Raw genomic sequence first — 20,085 nt, 5'->3', positions numbered from 1 at the left:
CACAACGGGCTCCTGAAGCTCAATGCCATTATTAAGATGAGGTGAACCTTAGGCCTGCGGCTTCTGCCTCATCCCAGAAGTGATTAAATCATTCGTTCCCCATAAAGCTGAAACCAATTTCTAATAGCATGCCTTTCCCTGACAGCCCCAAGCAGCTGCCAACTGCACAGTCTCCTGATAAACAGGAAAACCTGAGCAGCAAAGACAGTTCCGCTGTCAGGAAAGCACACAGATGATTTAGACTTTAGGCAAGTGGGCAGTGGCGAGGTGCGGGTGGGAGGACAGGAGTGCACAAGACAATCAGGATTTGTAGCCAAATGACTTTATTTCATTAATTGACAGGACAGAAAAGTTGATGTTGTTTAGGTCCAAAACAGAGAGACGAATCAAATCTGCCATCATTTCTGGGCTGACTTGGTTCACAGCTTCTAGTTTCAAGATTTTCCAAAATCGTCATCTATTGCGAAAAAAAACTCAAAATGAACAACATTTAATTAAATCAAATCAGTAAAAACACAAGGGCTGTAACCTGTTTACCAGGGGTGCTTCCCATTTACTAGAAATGTTACAATTTACTCAGAGACTTACCTGTTAACTAAGCTTTTGCTTGGTGTCTTATCCATTTACAGTAACCACCTAATATTAACATAGCAACTTTATCACAGTGAAAAGGCCCAAGGCCCTTCAGGGGAGTTTTATCAGACCAAATCTCACACTGAGTGACAGAAGGAAATATTAGGATAGATGACAAAAAGCTTTGTCAAAGAGGTTGGTTCCAGAACTTAGGATGTCAGCAGCTGGGGGCACGAGAAATTATAATCAGGATGTACAAGAGTCCAGGATTAGAGGAGTGTAGTGTAGTATAAGGGTCTGGTACATCTCGGGGTAATATGGGATTGTGTAAAGTGAAGTAAAAGAGCACATGACCCGCTCCCAGAGTCAATGTGGAGTTGATCAGAGTTATGTGTACTAGCCAGCATAGAGAAAGCTCCTCGCTTGTACTCTTTGCACTATATTTATAACCAGTTCTCAGAGTCAATAAAGAATTAGTTAGCCTAAGGATAAATACAAAGACCACTTCAGACCAACGGAACTGGAAACAAGACCTCACAAACACAGATATCTCGAAGGCTCGTGGGGTTAGAGGAGAGCAGGCTCAATCAGGGCAATATGGGGTTCTAGAGTAGTTCCAATGAGAGCAATATGGGATTCTAGAGTAGTTCCAATGAGAGCAATATGGGATTCTAGAGTAGTTCCAATGAGAGCAATATGGGATTCTAGAGCAGTTCCAATCAGGACAATATGGGATTCTAGAGCAGGCTCAATCAGGACAATGTGGGATTCTAGAGCAGTTCCAATCAGGACAATGTGGCATTCTAAAGCAGGTTTGATTGGAACAACATGGGATTCTAGAGCAGGTACAATTGGGACAATATGGGATTCGAGAGCAGGTTCGCTCAGGAATGGGAACAGTTCAGACAAACAAGGAGTGACAACTGAAAGTGAGGAAGCAGCTGAAGAAAGAGCTGGGTTTGGTCGTAACATAAGCACTGGATCTTTGCTTGGCAGCCATGGCCCTTTGACTGAGAAAACCCCTTCTATACCATGGACTAACTTACCGAGCTGATGGAACTCATCAGCAACATTGCAGTACCCTGAGAAAGAGACAAAGAAATCAACATTACTACATTTCTCATGCTGATTAAAAATCAAATTCCACCAAGATTAATAAGGGGTTCACTGCTAACACATATGTCCAATAGGCTGTGTGATGGATGAGGGTGAATGGAATGCTCAGATAGAGAGGGTATGAGATGGAACAAAGAACAAAGAACAATACAGCACAGGAACAGGCCCTTCGGCCCTCCAAGCCCGCGCCGCTCCCTGGTCCAAACTAGACCATTCTTTTGTATCCCTCCATTCCCACTCTGTTCATATGGCTGTCTAGATAAGTCTTAAACGTTCCCAGTGTGTCCGCCTCCACCACCTTGCCTGGCAGCGCATTCCAGGCCCCCACCACCCTCTGTGTAAAATATGTCCGTCTGATATCTGTGTTAAACCTCCCCCCCCCAACCCTTCACCTTGAACCTATGACCCCTCGTGAACGTCACCACCGACCTGGGGAAAAGCTTCCCACCGTTCACCCTATCTATGCCTTTCATAATTTTATACACCTCTATCAAGTCTCCCCTCATCCTCCGTCTTTCCAGGGAGAACAACCCCAGTTTACCCAATCTCTCCTCATAACTAAGCCCCTCCATACCAGGTAACATCCTGGTAAACCTCCTCTGTACTCTCTCCAAAGCCTCCACGTCCTTCTGGTAGTGTGGCGACCAGAACTGGGCGCAGTATTCCAGATGCGGCCGAACCAATGTTCTACACATCTGCAACATCAGACCCCAACTTTTATACTCTATGCCCCGTCCTATAAAGGCAAGCATGCCATATGCCTTCTTCACCACCTTCTCCACCTGTGACGTCACTTTCAAGGATCTGTGGACTTGCACACCCAGGTCCCTCTGCGTATCTACACCTTTTATGGTTCTGCCATTTATCATATAGCTCCTCCCTACATTATTTCTACCAAAATGCATCACTTCGCATTTATAATGCGAAGCGGGTGAGGAGTGGAGGGAGTGAGGGATGGAGGGGTGGCGGAGATAAGGGGTGGACAAGGTTAGAGATGGAGGAGATGAGAGATGAAGGTGGTGATGGGCGGAGCGGTGGGAGATGGAGGTGATGTGGAATGGAGGAAGAAGGGAAGGACGGGGGGTGAGGGTTTAGGGGAGGCAGTGATTTTGTCACTGGACTAGTAATCCAGAGACTCGGGAATGCTTTGGGGACCTGGGTTCAAATCCCACCACGGCAGATGGCGAAATTAGAATTCAATAAAAATCTGGAATTAAAAGTCTACTGATGACCATGAAACCATTATTGATCAACATTAAAAACCCATCTGGTTCACTAATGTCCTTTAGGGAAGGAAATCTGCCGTCCTTACCTAGTCTGACTACATGTGACTCCAGGCCCACAGCAATGTGGTTGACTTCCAACTGCCCTCAGGAATGGGCAATAAATGCCAGCCAGCCAGCGACACCCACATCCCATGAATGAATAAGAGAAAGAAAGGAGGCAGTGGGATAGATGGTGTGAGGTTACGAATGGAGGAGGTGAGGGATGGGGTGGATGAGGGATGGAGCTTTGAGGAATGGAAGAGAATGACATTCTCTTTGCATTTCAAATGTGTCTATAGCAAACCTTTGGTGCTTTTTCATCCCCATTGGGTCCTGCTTTTACATTCACATTTCTCAGATCATCACATCTCCTTGTCTGTCCATCGATTCATTCAACCATCACTCCTGCCTCACACTCGTATGCCCGTCACTCCTGCCTCACACTCGTGTTGTTTTTGAGCATTATTGACCAGAGAGTCTCTGCACACAGGCGTAAGCAGAAAAGATCTAGAGTCAATATGGGTACACAGAGCTCTCCATCCCCCTGAGGCAATCAAAACTAGCTCACATTGACTACCCATACATTGACAGTCAATCCTTCAAAACGTGTGATCACGCTCTCAGTCGGAGACTGGTCCATCTCCCTCATGAGTCAGCATGCAGCAGAATTACTGGCAGCATATAGAACAAAGAACAATACAGCACAGGAACAGGCCCTTTGGCCCTCCAAGCCTGTGCCGCTCATGTGCCCAACTAGACCATTCGTTTGTATCCCTCTATTCCCAGTCTGTTCATGTGGCTATCCAGATAAATCTTAAACGATCCCAGCGTGTCCGCCTCAATCACCTTGCTTGGCAGTGCATTCCAGACCCCCACCACCCTCTGTGTAAAATACGTCCCCCTGACATCTGTGTTGAACCTTGCCCCCCTCACCTTGAACCCGTGACCCCTTGTGTTCGTCACCTCCGCCCTGAGAAAAAGCTTCACATTGTTCACACTATCTATGCCCTTCATAATTTTATACACCTCTGTTAGGTCGCCCCTCATCCTCCGTCTTTCCAGGGAGAACATCCCCAGTTTACCCAATCTCTCCTCATAGCTAAGACCCTCCATACCAGGCAACATCCTGGTAAACCTTTTCTGTACTCTCTCCAAAGCCTCCATGTCCTTCTGGTAGTGTGGCGACCAGAACTGGACGCAGTATTCCAAATGTGGCCTAACCAACGTTCTGTACAGCTGCAACATCATATGCCAACTTTCATAATCTATGCCCCGTCCAATAAAGGCAAGCATGCCATATGCCTTCTTCACCACCCTCTCCACCTGTGCTGCCACCTTTAAGGATCTGTGGACTTGTACACCCAGGTCCCTCTGTGTGTCTATACTCCTGATGGTTCTGCCATTTATTGTATAGATCCCCCTTACATTAGATCTACCGAAATGCATCACTTCGCATTTATCTGGTTTAAATTCCATCTGCCATTTCTCCGCCCAATATTCCAGCCTATCTATATCCTGCTGTATTCTCTGACAATGTTCATCACTATCCGCAACTCCAGCAATCTTTGTGTCGTCCGCAAACTTACTGATCACACCAGCTCCATCTTTCTCCAAATCATTTATATATATCACAAACAGCAGAGGTCCCAGTACAGAGCCCTGCGGAACACCACTAGTCACAGACCTCCAACCGGAAAAAGACCCCTCCACTGTTACTTCTATGGCTAAACACAGTAAGAAGTTTAACAACACCAGGTTAAAGTCCAATAGGTTTATTTGGTAGCAAAAGCCACACAAGCTTTTGGAGCTCCGAAAGCTTGTGTGGCTTTTGCTACCAAATAAACCTGTTGGACTTTAACCTGGTGTTGTTAAACTTCTTACTGTGTTTACCCCAGTCCAACGGCGGCATCTCCACATCATGACTTCTATGGCTAAGCCAGTTCTCCACCCATCTAGCTAGCTCACCTTTTACCCCGTGAGATTTAACCTTTTGCACCAGCCTGCCATGAGGGACCTTGTCAAACGCTTTACTAAAACCCATATAGACGACATCCACAGTCCTTCCCTCGTCAACCGTTTTTGTCACCTCCTCAAAAAGCTCAACCAAATTTGTGAGGCATGACCTCCCTCGTACAAAACCATGCTGTCTATCGCTAATGAGATTATTCAGTTCTAAATGCGCATATATCCTATCTCTAAGAATCTTCTCCAACAATTTCCCTACAACGGACGTCAAGCTCACCGGCCTATAATTACCCGGGTTATCCTTGCTACCCTTCTTAAATAACGGGACCACATTTGGTATCTTCCAATCCTCTGGGACCTCACCTGTGATGATGTGGAGATGCCGGCGTTGGACTGGGGTAAGCACAGTAAGAAGTCTCACAACACCAGGTTAAAGTCCAACAGGTTTATTTGGTAGCAAATACCATAAGCTTTCGGAGCGCTGCCCCTTCGTCAGATGGAGTGAAAATCTGTTTTCACTCCATCTGACGAAGGGGCAGCGCTCCGAAAGCTTATGGTATTTGCTACCAAATAAACCTGTTGGACTTTAACCTGGTGTTGTGAGACTTCTTACTGACCTCACCTGTGTCCAGTGAAGAGACAAAGATTTCTGTTAGAGGCCCAGCAAAAAAGGAGGTTAGATGCCATCTGGCCCTGGGGATTTGTCTGTCCTAAAAAACCTAACACTTCCTCCCTTGTAATTGAGATTTTTTCTAACGGGTCAACACATCTCTCTGAGACACTACCAGTCAACATGTCCCTCCTTTGTGAATACTGATGCAAAGTATTCCTTTAGGATCTCTCCTACTTCCTTTGGTTCTGAGCATAATTCCCCTCCTTTGTCCCTGAGAGGTCCGATTCTTTCCCTAACAACCCTCTTGTTCCTAACGTATGTATAAAATGCCTTCAGATTCTCCTTAATCCTGTCTACCAAGGACATTTCGTGACCCTTTTTGCCCTTCTAAGTCCCTGTTTGAGTTCTTTTCTACTTTCTCTGTATTCCTCCAGTGCTCCATCTGTTTTTAGCTGCCTGGACCTCATGTATGCCTTTTTTTTCTTTTTGATTAGACCCACAATTTCACTGGTTATCCATGGCTCCCGAATCCTACCTTTCCTATCCTTCCTCTTTACAGGGACATGCATATGTCACAGACGACCTCTGGGAAATGAAGATATGTCCAATCTCTAGCCTATTCCTACTCTCACACTGTTTAATCACGCATCCCCATTTCCCTCAATCTGTCAAGCAGCTTAAATCCATCAATAGGCATATGATCCAGCTCTTTCACTCTGCAACACAAAAGAATGTGCTGTGTTTTTCCAAATGCTTCAAATTCCCCAAGGAGCAACCCAAACCCATATTAGTGTAAACCGCAGTCTTTACATATCTTAAACTCCATCTGGTACAGCTGTAACAAATGGAATCAGCAATGAACCATTGCAAGGTCAAATTTGAAGCGTGCGATGAGAGAGTTATTGCCTGATTCTGAGTGTATTCTTGGATCTAAGAGTGAGAGAAATATGACAATTTCACTGAAAACCCAGTCTTGTTACTGGGATGATTCTGACCATATTGAGGGAACCTGTAAATAAATATTTCCGGGATGTTGCTGTTGAGGACAAGTTGACGGAACTTCAGCTGCAGCGCCTCGTTAACATCGATCTCTCTCCCTGGAAACAAAGAAATAAAATGTTAAGATGGACAAGTCTATCCATGGTTATCCCAAACCCATTCTAGCACAGAATGTGACACTACACTGTACCTTCAGAAGGAACTCTTCAAAATGCAGCTGATGAAAATACAACAAAACTTACTCCAACTTATAAATCAAAGGAAGGGTTTAATAAATAAAAAACATCATTACTCCAAACGTGGGGCCTCACCCTGGGCCACTCCAAGCTCCCCACAATTCTACATAGTTCCTTATTTATAGTGAATCAGCTGGTCAGTTGACTATTACATCACTCTGTAATTGGTTCCATGGTTTACTGGGTCAGCTGACCCTTACATCTTGTTCCCATTGGTCACATTACATCCGATACAAAGTTGTCACCAGTTACATTCTGACACACACCACTCACCCACAGTGAATGCAGCTTGAATTGGGCACTCCTGGGAACACATCAGGCAACAGACAGCATTGGAGGGAGGAGGAGGCCATTCAGCAGCACCTTAAATATAACCTTTTCTCTCTGACCGTTCAATTCTGTCTGCTCTGATGAGGTTAAACAGCCTTAAGCCACTTCCTAAAACACCTGCATTCAAGTCTCACAGCACAAACATACCACTCACTCAATAGCAGCTTACAATAAGGTGTCAACTTTACACAGCAAGATCAGATGATAGTTAACATGGGATTGTGGAAAATATTACGCTCACTGCTGGTTAGATAATTCGGCCAGTAAAGAGGGCACTTTACTCCATATCTAACCCCGTGCTGTACCTGTCCTGCCAGTGTTTGATGGGGACAGTGTAGAGGGAGCTTTACTCTGTATCAAACCCTATGCTGTACCTGACCTGGGAGTGTTTGATGGGGACAGTATAGAGAAAGCATTACTCTGTCTAACCCCGTGCTGCACCAGTCCTGGGAGTGTTTGATGGGCATGATGTGGAGATGCTGGCGTTGGACTGGGGTAAACACAGTAAGAAGTCTAACAACACCAGGTTAAAGTCCAACAGGTTTATTTGGTATCAAAAGCCACTAGCTTTCGGAACAGGCTGTTCCTTCGTCAGGTGGGTGGGAGTTCTGATCTCAGAACTCACCATCGTGATAATTTTGAGTTAAACTATAAAGATAGATAAAGGTGAGTTGAAGAGCTCGGTGTTAGTGTGTTGCCTGCTCACTGGTGCACCACACTGTCACCAGCCTAGTCCAGGAACGGGCCCATGTTTTATTTACCGTAGAGTTTGACAGTGATTTTCCTCCTCTGTTGAAGGAAGAGGATTGCGTAATTACTGTAATCTGTGTCAGCAATGACAATGTCAGTAGTCAGTCCACGATCTGTAATATGAAGCAAAAAGATGCAATTATATTTCTGATCACTGGGAATTCTGTATAGAAGGAGAGGTGTCTGAAGTTGATATGAATAAGATTTTACAAACTTTTCCTGGAGAATCGCCCTACAGTTTCAGCCTTCTGATAGTCTTGCTTAATGTCCCAACAGAGTCCATCCCTGGGAAAAGGAAAAGAGAAAACATTTATAGACAGAGCCGGATTTCAGAGAAAGCCGGATTTTGGGAAGTTCCAGATATTAGAGACTGCCAGATTTTATTGCCGGATTTGATTTGATTTATTATTGTCATATGTATTTGGATGCAGTGGAAATTATTGTTACTTGTGCGCTATACAGAGAAAATATACCATACACAGAGCGCATAGGGGAGAAGTAAACAAGAGCGTGCAGAATATAATGTTACAATCATAGCTAGGGTGAAGAGAAAGATCAACTTAATATATGGTAAAATCATTCAAAATTCTGATGGCAGCAGGGAAGAAGCTGTTCTTGAGTGGGTTGGTACATGTCCTGAGACTTTTGTATCTTTTTCCCGACGGAAGAAGGTGGAAGAGAGAATGTACGGGGTGAGTGCGGTCCTTGATTATGCAGGCTGCTTTTCCAAGTTGACAGAGTCAATGGATGGGAGGCTAGTTTACGTGATGGATTGGGCTTCATTCATGACCATTTATAGTTTCTTGCGGTCTTGGACAGAGCAGGAGCCATACCAAACTGTGATACATCTGGAAAGGATGCTCTCTATGGTGTATCTGTAAAAATTGGTGAGAGTCGTAGCTGTCGTGGCAAATTTCCTAAGCCTTCTGAGAAAGTAGAGGCCTTGGTGGACTTTCCTAACTATTGCATCAGCATGGAGGGACCAGGGGAAGTTGTTGGTGATCTAGACATCGAGAAACCTGAAGCTCTTGACCATTTTTACTTAATCATCATTGATGTAGACAGGGGCAAGTCCTCCACTACGTTTCCTGAAGTCAATGACAATGAAGTCAATGACCATTTTACTGACATTGAGGGAAAGTTTAATGTCGTCGCACCATAGAGTTTGGAGATGAGTTTTGTTGGAATAATGGTGTTGAAGGCTGAGCTGTAGTCAATAAATAGGAGTTTCAGAGCGAACGAGATTTATGAAGGTGCCGAATCTTACATCAAAACATGCTGGACGCGTGTCGGAATGGTCAAATCTCCCCAACCTATTTTTCTGCTCCCTGCACTCTCTAGAATCAGCCAAGAAAAATATCTCACACCGAGTGAGATCAAAGTGAGGGACTCACACCGAGTGAGATCAAAGTGAGGGACTCACACTGAGTGAGATCAGAGTGAGTGACTCACACCGAGTGAGATCAGAGTGAGTGACTCACACCGAGAGAGATCAGAGTAAGTGACTCACATGAGTGAGATCAGAGTGAGTGACTCACACCAAGAGAGATCAGAGTGAGTGACTCACATGAGTGAGATCAGAGTGAGTGACTCACACCGAGTGAGATCAGAGTAAGTGACTCACACCAAGAGAGATCAGAGTGAGTGACTCACATGAGTGAGATCAGAGTGAGTGACTCACACCAAGAGAGATCAGAGTGAGTGACTCACATGAGTGAGATCAGAGTGAGTGACTCACACCGAGAGAGATCAGAGTGAGTGACTCACACCGAGTAAGATCAGAGTGAGTGACTCACACCGAGTGAGATCAGAGTAAGTGACTCACACCGAGTGAGATCAGAGTGAGTGACTCACACCGAGTGAGATCAGAGTGAGTGACTCACATGAGTGAGATCAGAGTGAGTGACTCACACCAAGAGAGATCAGAGTGAGTGACTCACATGAGTGAGATCAGAGTGAGTGACTCACACCAAGAGAGATCAGAGTGAGTGACTCACATGAGTGAGATCAGAGTGAGTGACTCACACCAAGAGAGATCAGAGTGAGTGACTCACACCGAGTGAGATCAGAGTAAGTGACTCACACCAAGAGAGATCAGAGTGAGTGACCCACACCAAGAGAGATCAGAGTGAGTGACTCACACCAAGAGAGATCAGAGTGAGTGACTCACACCAAGAGAGATCAGAGTGAGTGACTCACACTGAGTGAGATCAGAGTAAGTGACTCACACCGAGAGAGATCAGAGTGAGTGACTCACACCGAGTAAGATCAGAGTGAGTGACTCACACCGAGTGAGATCAGAGTAAGTGACTCACACCGAGTGAGATCAGAGTGAGTGACTCACACCGAGTGAGATCAGAGTGAGTGACTCACACCAAGAGAGATCAGAGTGAGTGACTCACACCGAGTGAGATCAGAGTGAGTGACTCACATGAGTGAGATCAGAGTGAGTGACTCACACCAAGAGAGATCAGAGTGAGTGACTCACATGAGTGAGATCAGAGTGAGTGACTCACACCAAGAGAGATCAGAGTGAGTGACTCACACCGAGTGAGATCAGAGTGAGTGACTCACACCGAGTGAGATCAGAGTGAGTGACTCACACCGAGTAAGATCAGAGTGAGCGACTCACACCGAGTGAGATCAGAGTGAGTGACTCACACCGAGTGAGATCAGAGTGAGTGACTCACACCAAGAGAGATCAGAGTGATTCACACCGAGTGAGATCAGAGTGAGTGACTCACACCGAGTAAGATCAGAGTGAGTGACTCACACCGAGTGAGATCAGAGTGAGTGACTCACACCGAGTGAGATCAGAGTGAGTGACTCACACCGAGAGAGATCAGAGTGAGTGACTCACACCGAGAGAGATCAGAGTGAGTGACTCACACCGAGTGAGATCAGAGTGAGTGACTCACACCGAGTGAGATCAGAGTGAGTGACTCACACCGAGTGAGATCAGAGTGAGTGACTCACACCGAGTGAGATCAGAGTGAGTGACTCACACCGAGTGAGATCAGAGTGAGTGACTCACACCGACTGAGATCAGAGTGAGTAACTCACACCGAGTGAGATCAGAGTGAGTGACTCACACCGAGTGAGATCAGGGTGAGTAACTCACACCGAATGAGATCAGAGTGAGTGACTCACACCGAATGAGATCAGAGTGAGTAACTCACACCGAGAGAGATCAGAGTGAGTGACTCACACCGAGTGAGATCAGAGTGAGTGACTCACACCGACTGAGATCAGAGTGAGTAACTCACACCGAGAGAGATCAGAGTGAGTGACTCACACCGAGTAAGATCAGAGTGAGTGACTCACACCGAGTGAGATCAGAGTAAGTGACTCACACCGAGTGAGATCAGAGTGAGTGACTCACACCGAGTGAGATCAGAGTGAGTGACTCACACCAAGAGAGATCAGAGTGAGTGACTCACACCGAGTGAGATCAGAGTGAGTGACTCACATGAGTGAGATCAGAGTGAGTGACTCACACCAAGAGAGATCAGAGTGAGTGACTCACATGAGTGAGATCAGAGTGAGTGACTCACACCAAGTGAGATCAGAGTAAGTGACTCACACCAAGAGAGATCAGAGTGAGTGACTCACACCAAGAGAGATCAGAGTGAGTGACTCACACCGAGTGAGATCAGAGTGAGTGACTCACACCGAGTAAGATCAGAGTGAGTGACTCACACCGAGTGAGATCAGAGTAAGTGACTCACACCGAGTGAGATCAGAGTGAGTGACTCACACCGAGTAAGATCAGAGTGAGTGACTCACACCGAGTGAGATCAGAGTAAGTGACTCACACCGAGTAAGATCAGAGTGAGTGACTCACACCGAGTGAGATCAGAGTAAGTGACTCACACCGAGTGAGATCAGAGTGAGTGACTCACACCGAGTAAGATCAGAGTGAGCGACTCACACCGAGTGAGATCAGAGTGAGTGACTCACACCGAGTGAGATCAGAGTGAGTGACTCACACCAAGAGAGATCAGAGTGATTCACACCGAGTGAGATCAGAGTGAGTGACTCACACCGAGTAAGATCAGAGTGAGTGACTCACACCGAGTGAGATCAGAGTGAGTGACTCACACCGAGTGAGATCAGAGTGAGTGACTCACACCGAGTGAGATCAGAGTGAGTGACTCACACCGAGAGAGATCAGAGTGAGTGACTCACACCGAGTGAGATCAGAGTGAGTGACTCACACCGAGTGAGATCAGAGTGAGTGACTCACACCGAGTGAGATCAGAGTGAGTGACTCACACCGAGAGAGATCAGAGTGAGTGACTCACACCGAGAGAGATCAGAGTGAGTGACTCACACCGAGTGAGATCAGAGTGAGTGACTCACACCGAGAGAGATCAGAGTGAGTGACTCACACCGAGTGAGATCAGAGTGAGTGACTCACACCGAGTGAGATCAGAGTGAGTGACTCACACCGAGAGAGATCAGAGTGAGTGACTCACACCGAGTGAGATCAGAGTGAGTGACTCACACCGAGTGAGATCAGAGTGAGTGACTCACACCGAGTGAGATCAGAGTGAGTGACTCACACCAAGAGAGATCAGGGTGAGTGACTCACACCGAGTGAGATCAGGGTGAGTGACTCACACCGAATGAGATCAGAGTGAGTGACTCACACCGAGTGAGATCAGAGTGAGTGACTCACACCGAGTGAGATCAGGGTGAGTGACTCACACCGAGAGAGATCAGAGTGAGTGACTCACACCAAGTGAGATCAGAGTAAGTGACTCACACCAAGAGAGATCAGAGTGAGTGACTCACACCGAGTGAGATCAGAGTGAGTGACTCACACCGACTGAGATCAGAGTGAGTAACTCACACCGAGTGAGATCAGAGTGAGTGACTCACACCGAGTGAGATCAGGGTGAGTAACTCACACCAAGAGAGATCAGAGTGAGTGACTCACACCGAGTGAGATCAGAGTGAGTGACTCACACCGACTGAGATCAGAGTGAGTGACTCACACCGAGTGAGATCAGAGTGAGTGACTCACACCGAGTGAGATCAGAGTGAGTGACTCACACCGAGTGAGATCAGAGTGAGTGACTCACACCTAATGAGATCAGAGTGAGTGACTCACACCGACTGAGATCAGAGTGAGTAACTCACACCGAGTGAGATCAGAGTGAGTGACTCACACCGAGTGAGATCAGAGTGAGTGACCCTCACTGAGGGACGACCAAATTAGCAGGGAAAAGATAAACACAACAAATGAGTTTTTGTACTCACAGTTTTTGCAGTGTATTCATACGAATATCTCCGTCCTGATTGGTTACCCGCATAGTGACTGCTTCCAGCCTGTGGTTGTTAATCTTTAGATAAGAACATTCTGAGCCAACAGCAATCAGACGCCATACACCTGTAAACTAATATTAAATGTCCCATCAAACACTCGCAGGGCAACAGCATGGGTTACAAATGGAGCCAAGCTCCCTGTACACTCTTCTAATTAAACCTTTATCCTCTGCTAAGTGACATTCCTGCCTGAAATACAACCTCACTTTATTTAATTCATCCAAAACCTGTCATCATTTTTAATACCTGTATTAACTCTTAGCTCTATCTTCTCTAATCTAAGGAGACACCCCAGTTTCAACCAAGTTCCTCAAAGATTTTCATACACTCCAAGACCCTGTTCTTCTAGCCCAGTGTTCCTTCTTTTTATATTTCTCTTTCCTCATTCTTCCGATCAAAATATATCTCTGTGTTAAATTCCATTTGCCTGCCTGGCCCTGGTGCCAGTCTATCCATGCCAATGTGAAGAGTGTTACTCTGCTCTGACTGGTTCCCAGTTTTCTGCCCTGCTGTTTGATGATGCGCTTGTGTTGGACATCAGCTGGATCCTACAAGAGTTTCGAGGATGTTTCAGAACTAGAGGATCAACCCAGCAATCTGGCCAGAACTGGAAAAATAGATTCATGCTGTCAATACTCACACTCACAGTCACTCACACAGAGCCACACACACACACCCACACAGACCCACACAGACCCACACACACACACCCACACAGACCCACTACACAGAGACACACACACACACAGATCCATATACACACAAAGAACAAAGAAAATTACAGCACAGGAACAGGCCCTTCGGCCCTCCAAGCTTGCACCGACCATGATGCCGACTGAACTAAAACACCCTATTCCTCCGGGGACCATATCCGTCCAATCCCATCCTATTCATGTATTTGTCAAGACGCTCCTTAAAAGTCACTGTCATATCTGCTTCCACTACTTCCCCTGGCAGGGAGTTCCAGGCACCCACCACCCTCTGTGTAAAAGACTTGCCTTGTACATTTCTTTTAAACCTTGCCCCTCGCACCTTAAACCTATACCCCCTAGTAATTGATGCTTCCACCCTGGGAAAAAGCTTCTGACTATCCACTCTGTCCATGCCTCTCATAATCTTGTAGACTTCTATCAGGTCTCCCCTCAACCTCTGCCATTCCAGTGAGAACAAACCAAGTTTCTCCAACGTCCCGTCATGGCTAATGCCCTCCATACCAGGCAACACCGTGGCAAATCATTTCTGTACCCTCTCCAAAGCCTCCACATCCTTCTGGTAGTGTGGCGACCAGAATTGAACACTATATTCCAAGTGCGGCCTAACTAAGGTTCGATAAAGCTGCAACATGACTTGCCAATTTTTAAACTCAATGCCCCGGCCGATGAAGGCAAGCGTGCCGTATGCCTTCTTGACTACCTTCTCCACCTGCGTTGCCACTTTCAATGACCTATGTACCTATACACCCAGATCCCTCTGCCTATCAATATTCTTAAGGGTTCTGCCATTTACTGTATATTTCCTATCTGTATTAGACCTTCCAAAGTGCATTACCTCACTTTTGTCCGAATTAAACTCCATCTGCCATCTCTCTGCCCAGTCTCCAATCGATCTATATCCTGCTTTATCCTCTGATGGTTCTCATCACTCTCCGCAAATCCACCAACCTTTGTATCGTCCGCAAACTTACTAATCAAACCAGTTACATTTCCCTCCAAATCATTTATATATATTACCAACAGCAAAGATCCCAGCACTAATCCCTGAGGAATGCCACTTGTCACAGCCCTCCACTTAGAAACGTACCTTCTCACTGCTACCCTCTGTCTTCTATGACCAAGCCAGTTCTGTATCCACCTTGCCAGCTCACCTCTGATCCCGTGCGACTTCACCTTCTGCACCAGTCTGCTATGAGGGACCTTGTCAAAGGCCTTACTGAAGTCCATGTAGACAACATCCACTGCTCTACCCTCGTCAATCACCTTTGTCAATTCCTCGAAAATCACAATCAGGTTAGTGAGGCACGACCTCCCCTTCACAAAACCAGTTGCCTCTCGCTAACACGTCCACTTATTTCCAACTGGGAATAAATCCTGTCCCGAAGAATCCTCTCCAATAATTTCCTTATCACTGATGTAAGGCTTACCCACCTGTAATTACCTGGATTATTCTTGCTACCCTTCTTAAACAAAGGAATAAAATTGGCTATTCTCCAATCCTCTGGGACCTCCCCTGTCATGATGTGGAGATGCCGGCGTTGGACTGGGGTAAGCACAGTAAGAAGTCTCACAACACCAGGTTAAAGTCCAACAGGTTTATTTGGTAGCAAATACCATAAGCTTTCGGAACGCTGCCCCTTCGTCAGATGGAGTGGTTTATCTGTACGGATAACCACTCCATCTGACGAAGGGGCAGTGCTCCGAAAGCTTATGGTATTTGCTACCAAATAAACCTGTTGGACTTTAACCTGGTGTTGTGAGACTTCTTACTGTACCTCCCCTGCCACCAGTGAGGATACAACGATTTCTCTCAAGGCCCCAGCTATTTCCTCCCTTGCCTCTCTCAGTATTAGGCCCACACACACACAGTCACACAGGCACAGACCCACACACACACAGACCCACACACTCACACAGATACACACACACACACATAGACCCACACATACAGACACACAAATACACACTCCCACCCCCACACACACCCACACTCACTCGCGCACTCTGGGTCAGAAGATTCTGGGTTGAAATCTTCCTCCAGAATCTGAATCTGTAAATAGCTAGTTGCCACTACAGAGCGATACTCAGAGAGTGCTGCGCTGTCACACGTCTTTCAAAAATCAGCCTTTAAACTGAGATCCTTGCTGCGCTTCCAGGTTAACGTAAAGCATTCCATGGCATTGTATTGAAGGGGAGTTCTCCCCAGTTCCTGGCCCAGATTTATCCCTCAATCAACATCACAAACGAACAGATTATCTGGTCAATTTCACATCACTGTGGGATTTTGCTGTGTGCAAATTGATTGTTGTGTATCCTACATTACAACATTGACTACACTTAATGGGCTGTGAAGAGCGTTCAGACACCCTGCGGCTGTGAAGATGTGATAGTCTTTTTGTTACCTGCTGAATGTTAAAGTTGTTCTGTGGCTGGATTCTGTCAATGGGGCTCTCCCGCCTTCGATCTGCTTTCTGACGCCTTGAGTCTCGGATACATGAGGAAAAAGTCAAACAAAGTGCTGAAAAGTAAATGAAGTGGAGAGAACTCATGATTTGGAGACAGGGACGGTGACTGTCCACACAGGTTTTGCCGTTTCCAGTCAATAGAGCAATATTTACAAATGACAAAGGTCAGCCCTGGTTTATCATTAAAGATGCTGCCGTCTGATTGTTTGCCCTGATTCCTGGCCAGGTCTTCCTGCTTAGATCATATCCCGCAGCCCTCCATATCCCTCAACCGTCCATTTTCCTCAATCCACCATATCCTTCAATCCACCATATTCCACAAACCTCACGAAAATTAAATGAAATGAAATCGCCACAATCCCAGACGACGATAGGCTGCTGAGAAGGGGGGACCAGACTGGATCTGATTGAACCTGAGGGTCACCACACCTCAAGCAAGGGACAGGGTTGAGAAAACGGGGTCTTCATGGAAAGCTTCAACCTGCACGGGAATTGAAACTGAGTTCTTGGCATCGCTCTGCGTCACAAACCAGCCATCCAGCCAAATGAGCTAACCAACCCACAATCCTCATTCCCCTCAACCTATCATACCCTTCATACCCCTCAACCTTCAAACCCCTCAACCCATCATATTTCTCAACACTCATACCGCAACCCTCATATCCCTCAGCACACCATATCCCTCAATCCGCCATTTCCCTTAATACACCATATCCCTCAATCCGCCATTTCCCTTAATACACCATATCCCTCAATCCGCCATTTCCCTTAATACACCATATCCCTCAATCCGCCATTTCCCTTAATACACCATATCCCTCAATCCGCCATTTCCCTTAATACACCATATCCCTCAATCCACAGTTAAGCATTTAAGACACTGACAGAACTACCAGCATTGAGTTAAGTGACTCTAAATCAGACTTATAAGCTAACAAGAGAATAGTTTACACACAAGTGATTGCAGTAAGAGATTTAAAACAAATAATTCTGAGTTAAATGCATATTTTGATTTTAAATGTATTAACTGTATTTTTATAAAGTAATTGTGCACTTTGGCCAAGAGCAAGTTGCTGCAAGGTTTAATAGTACGGGGACTTTCAGACAGAACCACATTCTTAGAAAACAATGAAACCTCAGAATGTGCAGTTTCTTATCAACGGGAATTGCAAGCAATAAGGTTCTCAGCACTGCTTATGAATAAAATTATTTACTGTCTAGGCAAGATGGATGCTTGCCCAGACATGGAATTATGTGTTCATTTCAGCAAACAGCGCAGCCTGGAAACCAAGATAGAGTCCATATTCTCAACTTGCGCTCAGGACGCAGACCAGCTGCGAAACTCTGCCAAGCAGACGAGACAAAGGAACTACGCCATCTACATGCACACCAAGAACAGGAAACTTGAGAAACTCAGCATCACCACCAGCAGCAACCAAGCCTCCCCCGTACCACAGTAGAAAACAGTACCACTGCAGGGCAGTCCATTGTCAACTTGTCGGACTACCCACTTCAACCAGATGCAATCGAAGTTCTCAGCCGAGGGCTCAATTTTTGCCCCACCACCAAAATAGACCCCATCAGTCTCGCAGCAGACACAGAGGAATTCATCAGGCGAATGAGGCTGTGGGAGTTCTTCCACAAACCCCAAGAGGCCAACAGCGAACACAATGAGACAGCCAATGAACCGGAACAGCCGACAGAGAGATCCGCAGTGCAACCGAAGAGGAAAGAGTTGAATTGGACTCCTCCGGAAGGCCGCTGCCCTCGACTTGACATGTATGCCCAAGCCGTCAGGAGGTGCGTCAACACCAAATTCATCAGCCACATTCACAAGACAGCCCTGAAAATCACCCAAGCACAACTCAACGCCATCCACGTTCTCAAGACCAACTGCAACATTGTCATCAAACCAGCAGACAAAGAGGGCCATCGTCATACTGAACAGAACGGATTACTGCAAAGAAGTGTACCGACAACTGAACAACAAGGAACACTACAGACAGTTACCCACAGATCCGACCAAAGAACACACCCGTCAACTCAACACTCTAATCAAGACCTTTGATCCGGACCTTCAGAACACCCTCCGTGCTCTCATCCCACATACTCCCCGCGTTGGAGATCTCTACTGCCTCCCGAAGATACACAAGGCAAACACACCTGGCCGTCCCATCGTATCGGGCAATGGGACCCTGTGCGAGAACCTCTTAGAAATCGTAGAAACCCTACAGTGCAGAAAGAGGCCATTCGGCCCATCGAGTCTGCACCGACCACAATCCCACCCAGGCCCTACCCCCATATCCCTACATATTTACCCCCTAATCCCTCTAATCTGCGCATCCCAGGACACTAAGGGCAATTTTAGCTTGGCCAATCAACCTAACCCGCACATCTTTGGACTGTGGGAGGAAACCGGAGCACCCGGAGGAAACCCACGCAGACACGAGGAGAATGTGCAAACTCCACACAGACAGTGACCCAAGCCGGGAATCGAACCCAGGTCCCTGGAGCTGTGAAGCAGCAGTGCTAACCACTGTGCTACCGTGCTGCCCCAATGCAGCACGGTAGCACAGTGTCGAGGGCATCCTGAAACCCATTGTACAAAGAACCCCCAGCTTTTGTCGTGACACTACGGACTTCCTACAGAAACTCAACGCACATGGAGCAGTTGAACCAGGAGCACTCCTCGTCACAATGGATGTCTCGGCACTCTACACCAGCATCCCCCACGATGATGGCATTGCTGCAACGGCCTCAGTACTCAACGCCGACAACTGCCAGTTTCCAGATGCAATTTTACAACTCGTCCGCTTTATCCTGGATCACAATGTCTTCACCTTCAACAACCAGTTCTTCATCCAGACACACGAAACAGCCATGGGGACCAAATTTGCACCTCAATATGCCAACATCTTCATGCACAGGTTCGAACAAGACTTCTTCACCAGACAGGACCTTCAACCGATGCTATACACTAGATACATCGATGACATTTTCTTCCTTTGGACTCATGGTGAACAATCACTGAAACAACTATATGATGAAATCAACAAGTTCCATCCCACCATCAGACTCACCATGGACTACTCTCCGGAATCAGTTGCATTCTTGGACACACGCATCTCCATTAAGGACGGTCACATCAGCACCTCACTGTACCGCAAGCCCACGGATAACCTCATGATGCTCCACTTCTCCAGCTTCCACCCTAAACACATTAAAGAAGCCATCCCCTATGGACAAGCACTCCGTATACACAGGATCTGCTCGGATGAGGAGGATCGCAACAGACACCTCCAGACGCTGAAAGATGCCCTCATAAGAACAGGATATGGCGCTCGACTCATCGATCGACAGTTCCGACGCGCCACAGCGAAAAACCGCACCGACCTCCTCAGAAGACAAACACGGGACACGGTGGACAGAGTACCCTTCGTCGTCCAGTACTTCCCCAGAGCGGAGAAGCTACGACATCTCCTCTGGAGCCTTCAACATGTCATTGATGAAGACGAACATCTCGCCACTTCTTGCCTCCAAACAACCGCACAACCTCAAACAGACCATTGTCCGCAGCAAACTACCCAGCCTTCAGGAGAACAATGACCACGACACCACACAACCCTGCCACAGGAACCTCTGCAAGACGTGCTGGATCATCGACACGGATGCCATCATCTCAGGTGAGAACACCATCCACCAGGTACACGGTACCTACTCTTGCAACTC

The 20,085-nt window shown here is 46.7% G+C and overlaps 1 protein-coding gene across 2 annotated transcripts; it reads right to left on the bottom strand.

The window, feature by feature from the left end:
* Positions 1-306: 306 nt before the first annotated feature.
* Positions 307-16,498, bottom strand: c8g (complement component 8, gamma polypeptide). Of its 2 annotated transcripts, none has more exons than XM_078226750.1 (7): positions 16,294-16,498; positions 13,113-13,249; positions 8,062-8,132; positions 7,859-7,960; positions 6,528-6,629; positions 1,620-1,655; positions 307-457 (listed from the first exon to the last, which is right to left on the bottom strand). In XM_078226750.1, the coding sequence occupies exons 1-7, from the start codon at positions 16,438-16,440 to the stop codon at positions 435-437; spliced, it is 618 nt and encodes a 205-aa protein (XP_078082876.1). In that variant the 5' UTR covers positions 16,441-16,498; the 3' UTR covers positions 307-434. The 2 variants fall into 2 exon arrangements, with proteins under 2 accessions (XP_078082876.1, XP_078082877.1); XM_078226751.1 differs by having other exon boundaries at positions 6,542-6,629.
* Positions 16,499-20,085: the final 3,587 nt, after the last annotated feature.

This window comes from Mustelus asterias, chromosome 13 (genome assembly GCF_964213995.1).
Source record: "Mustelus asterias chromosome 13, sMusAst1.hap1.1, whole genome shotgun sequence".
Taxonomy (NCBI): domain Eukaryota; kingdom Metazoa; phylum Chordata; class Chondrichthyes; order Carcharhiniformes; family Triakidae; genus Mustelus; species Mustelus asterias.
This window is presented reverse-complemented; position numbering and strand designations above follow the sequence as displayed.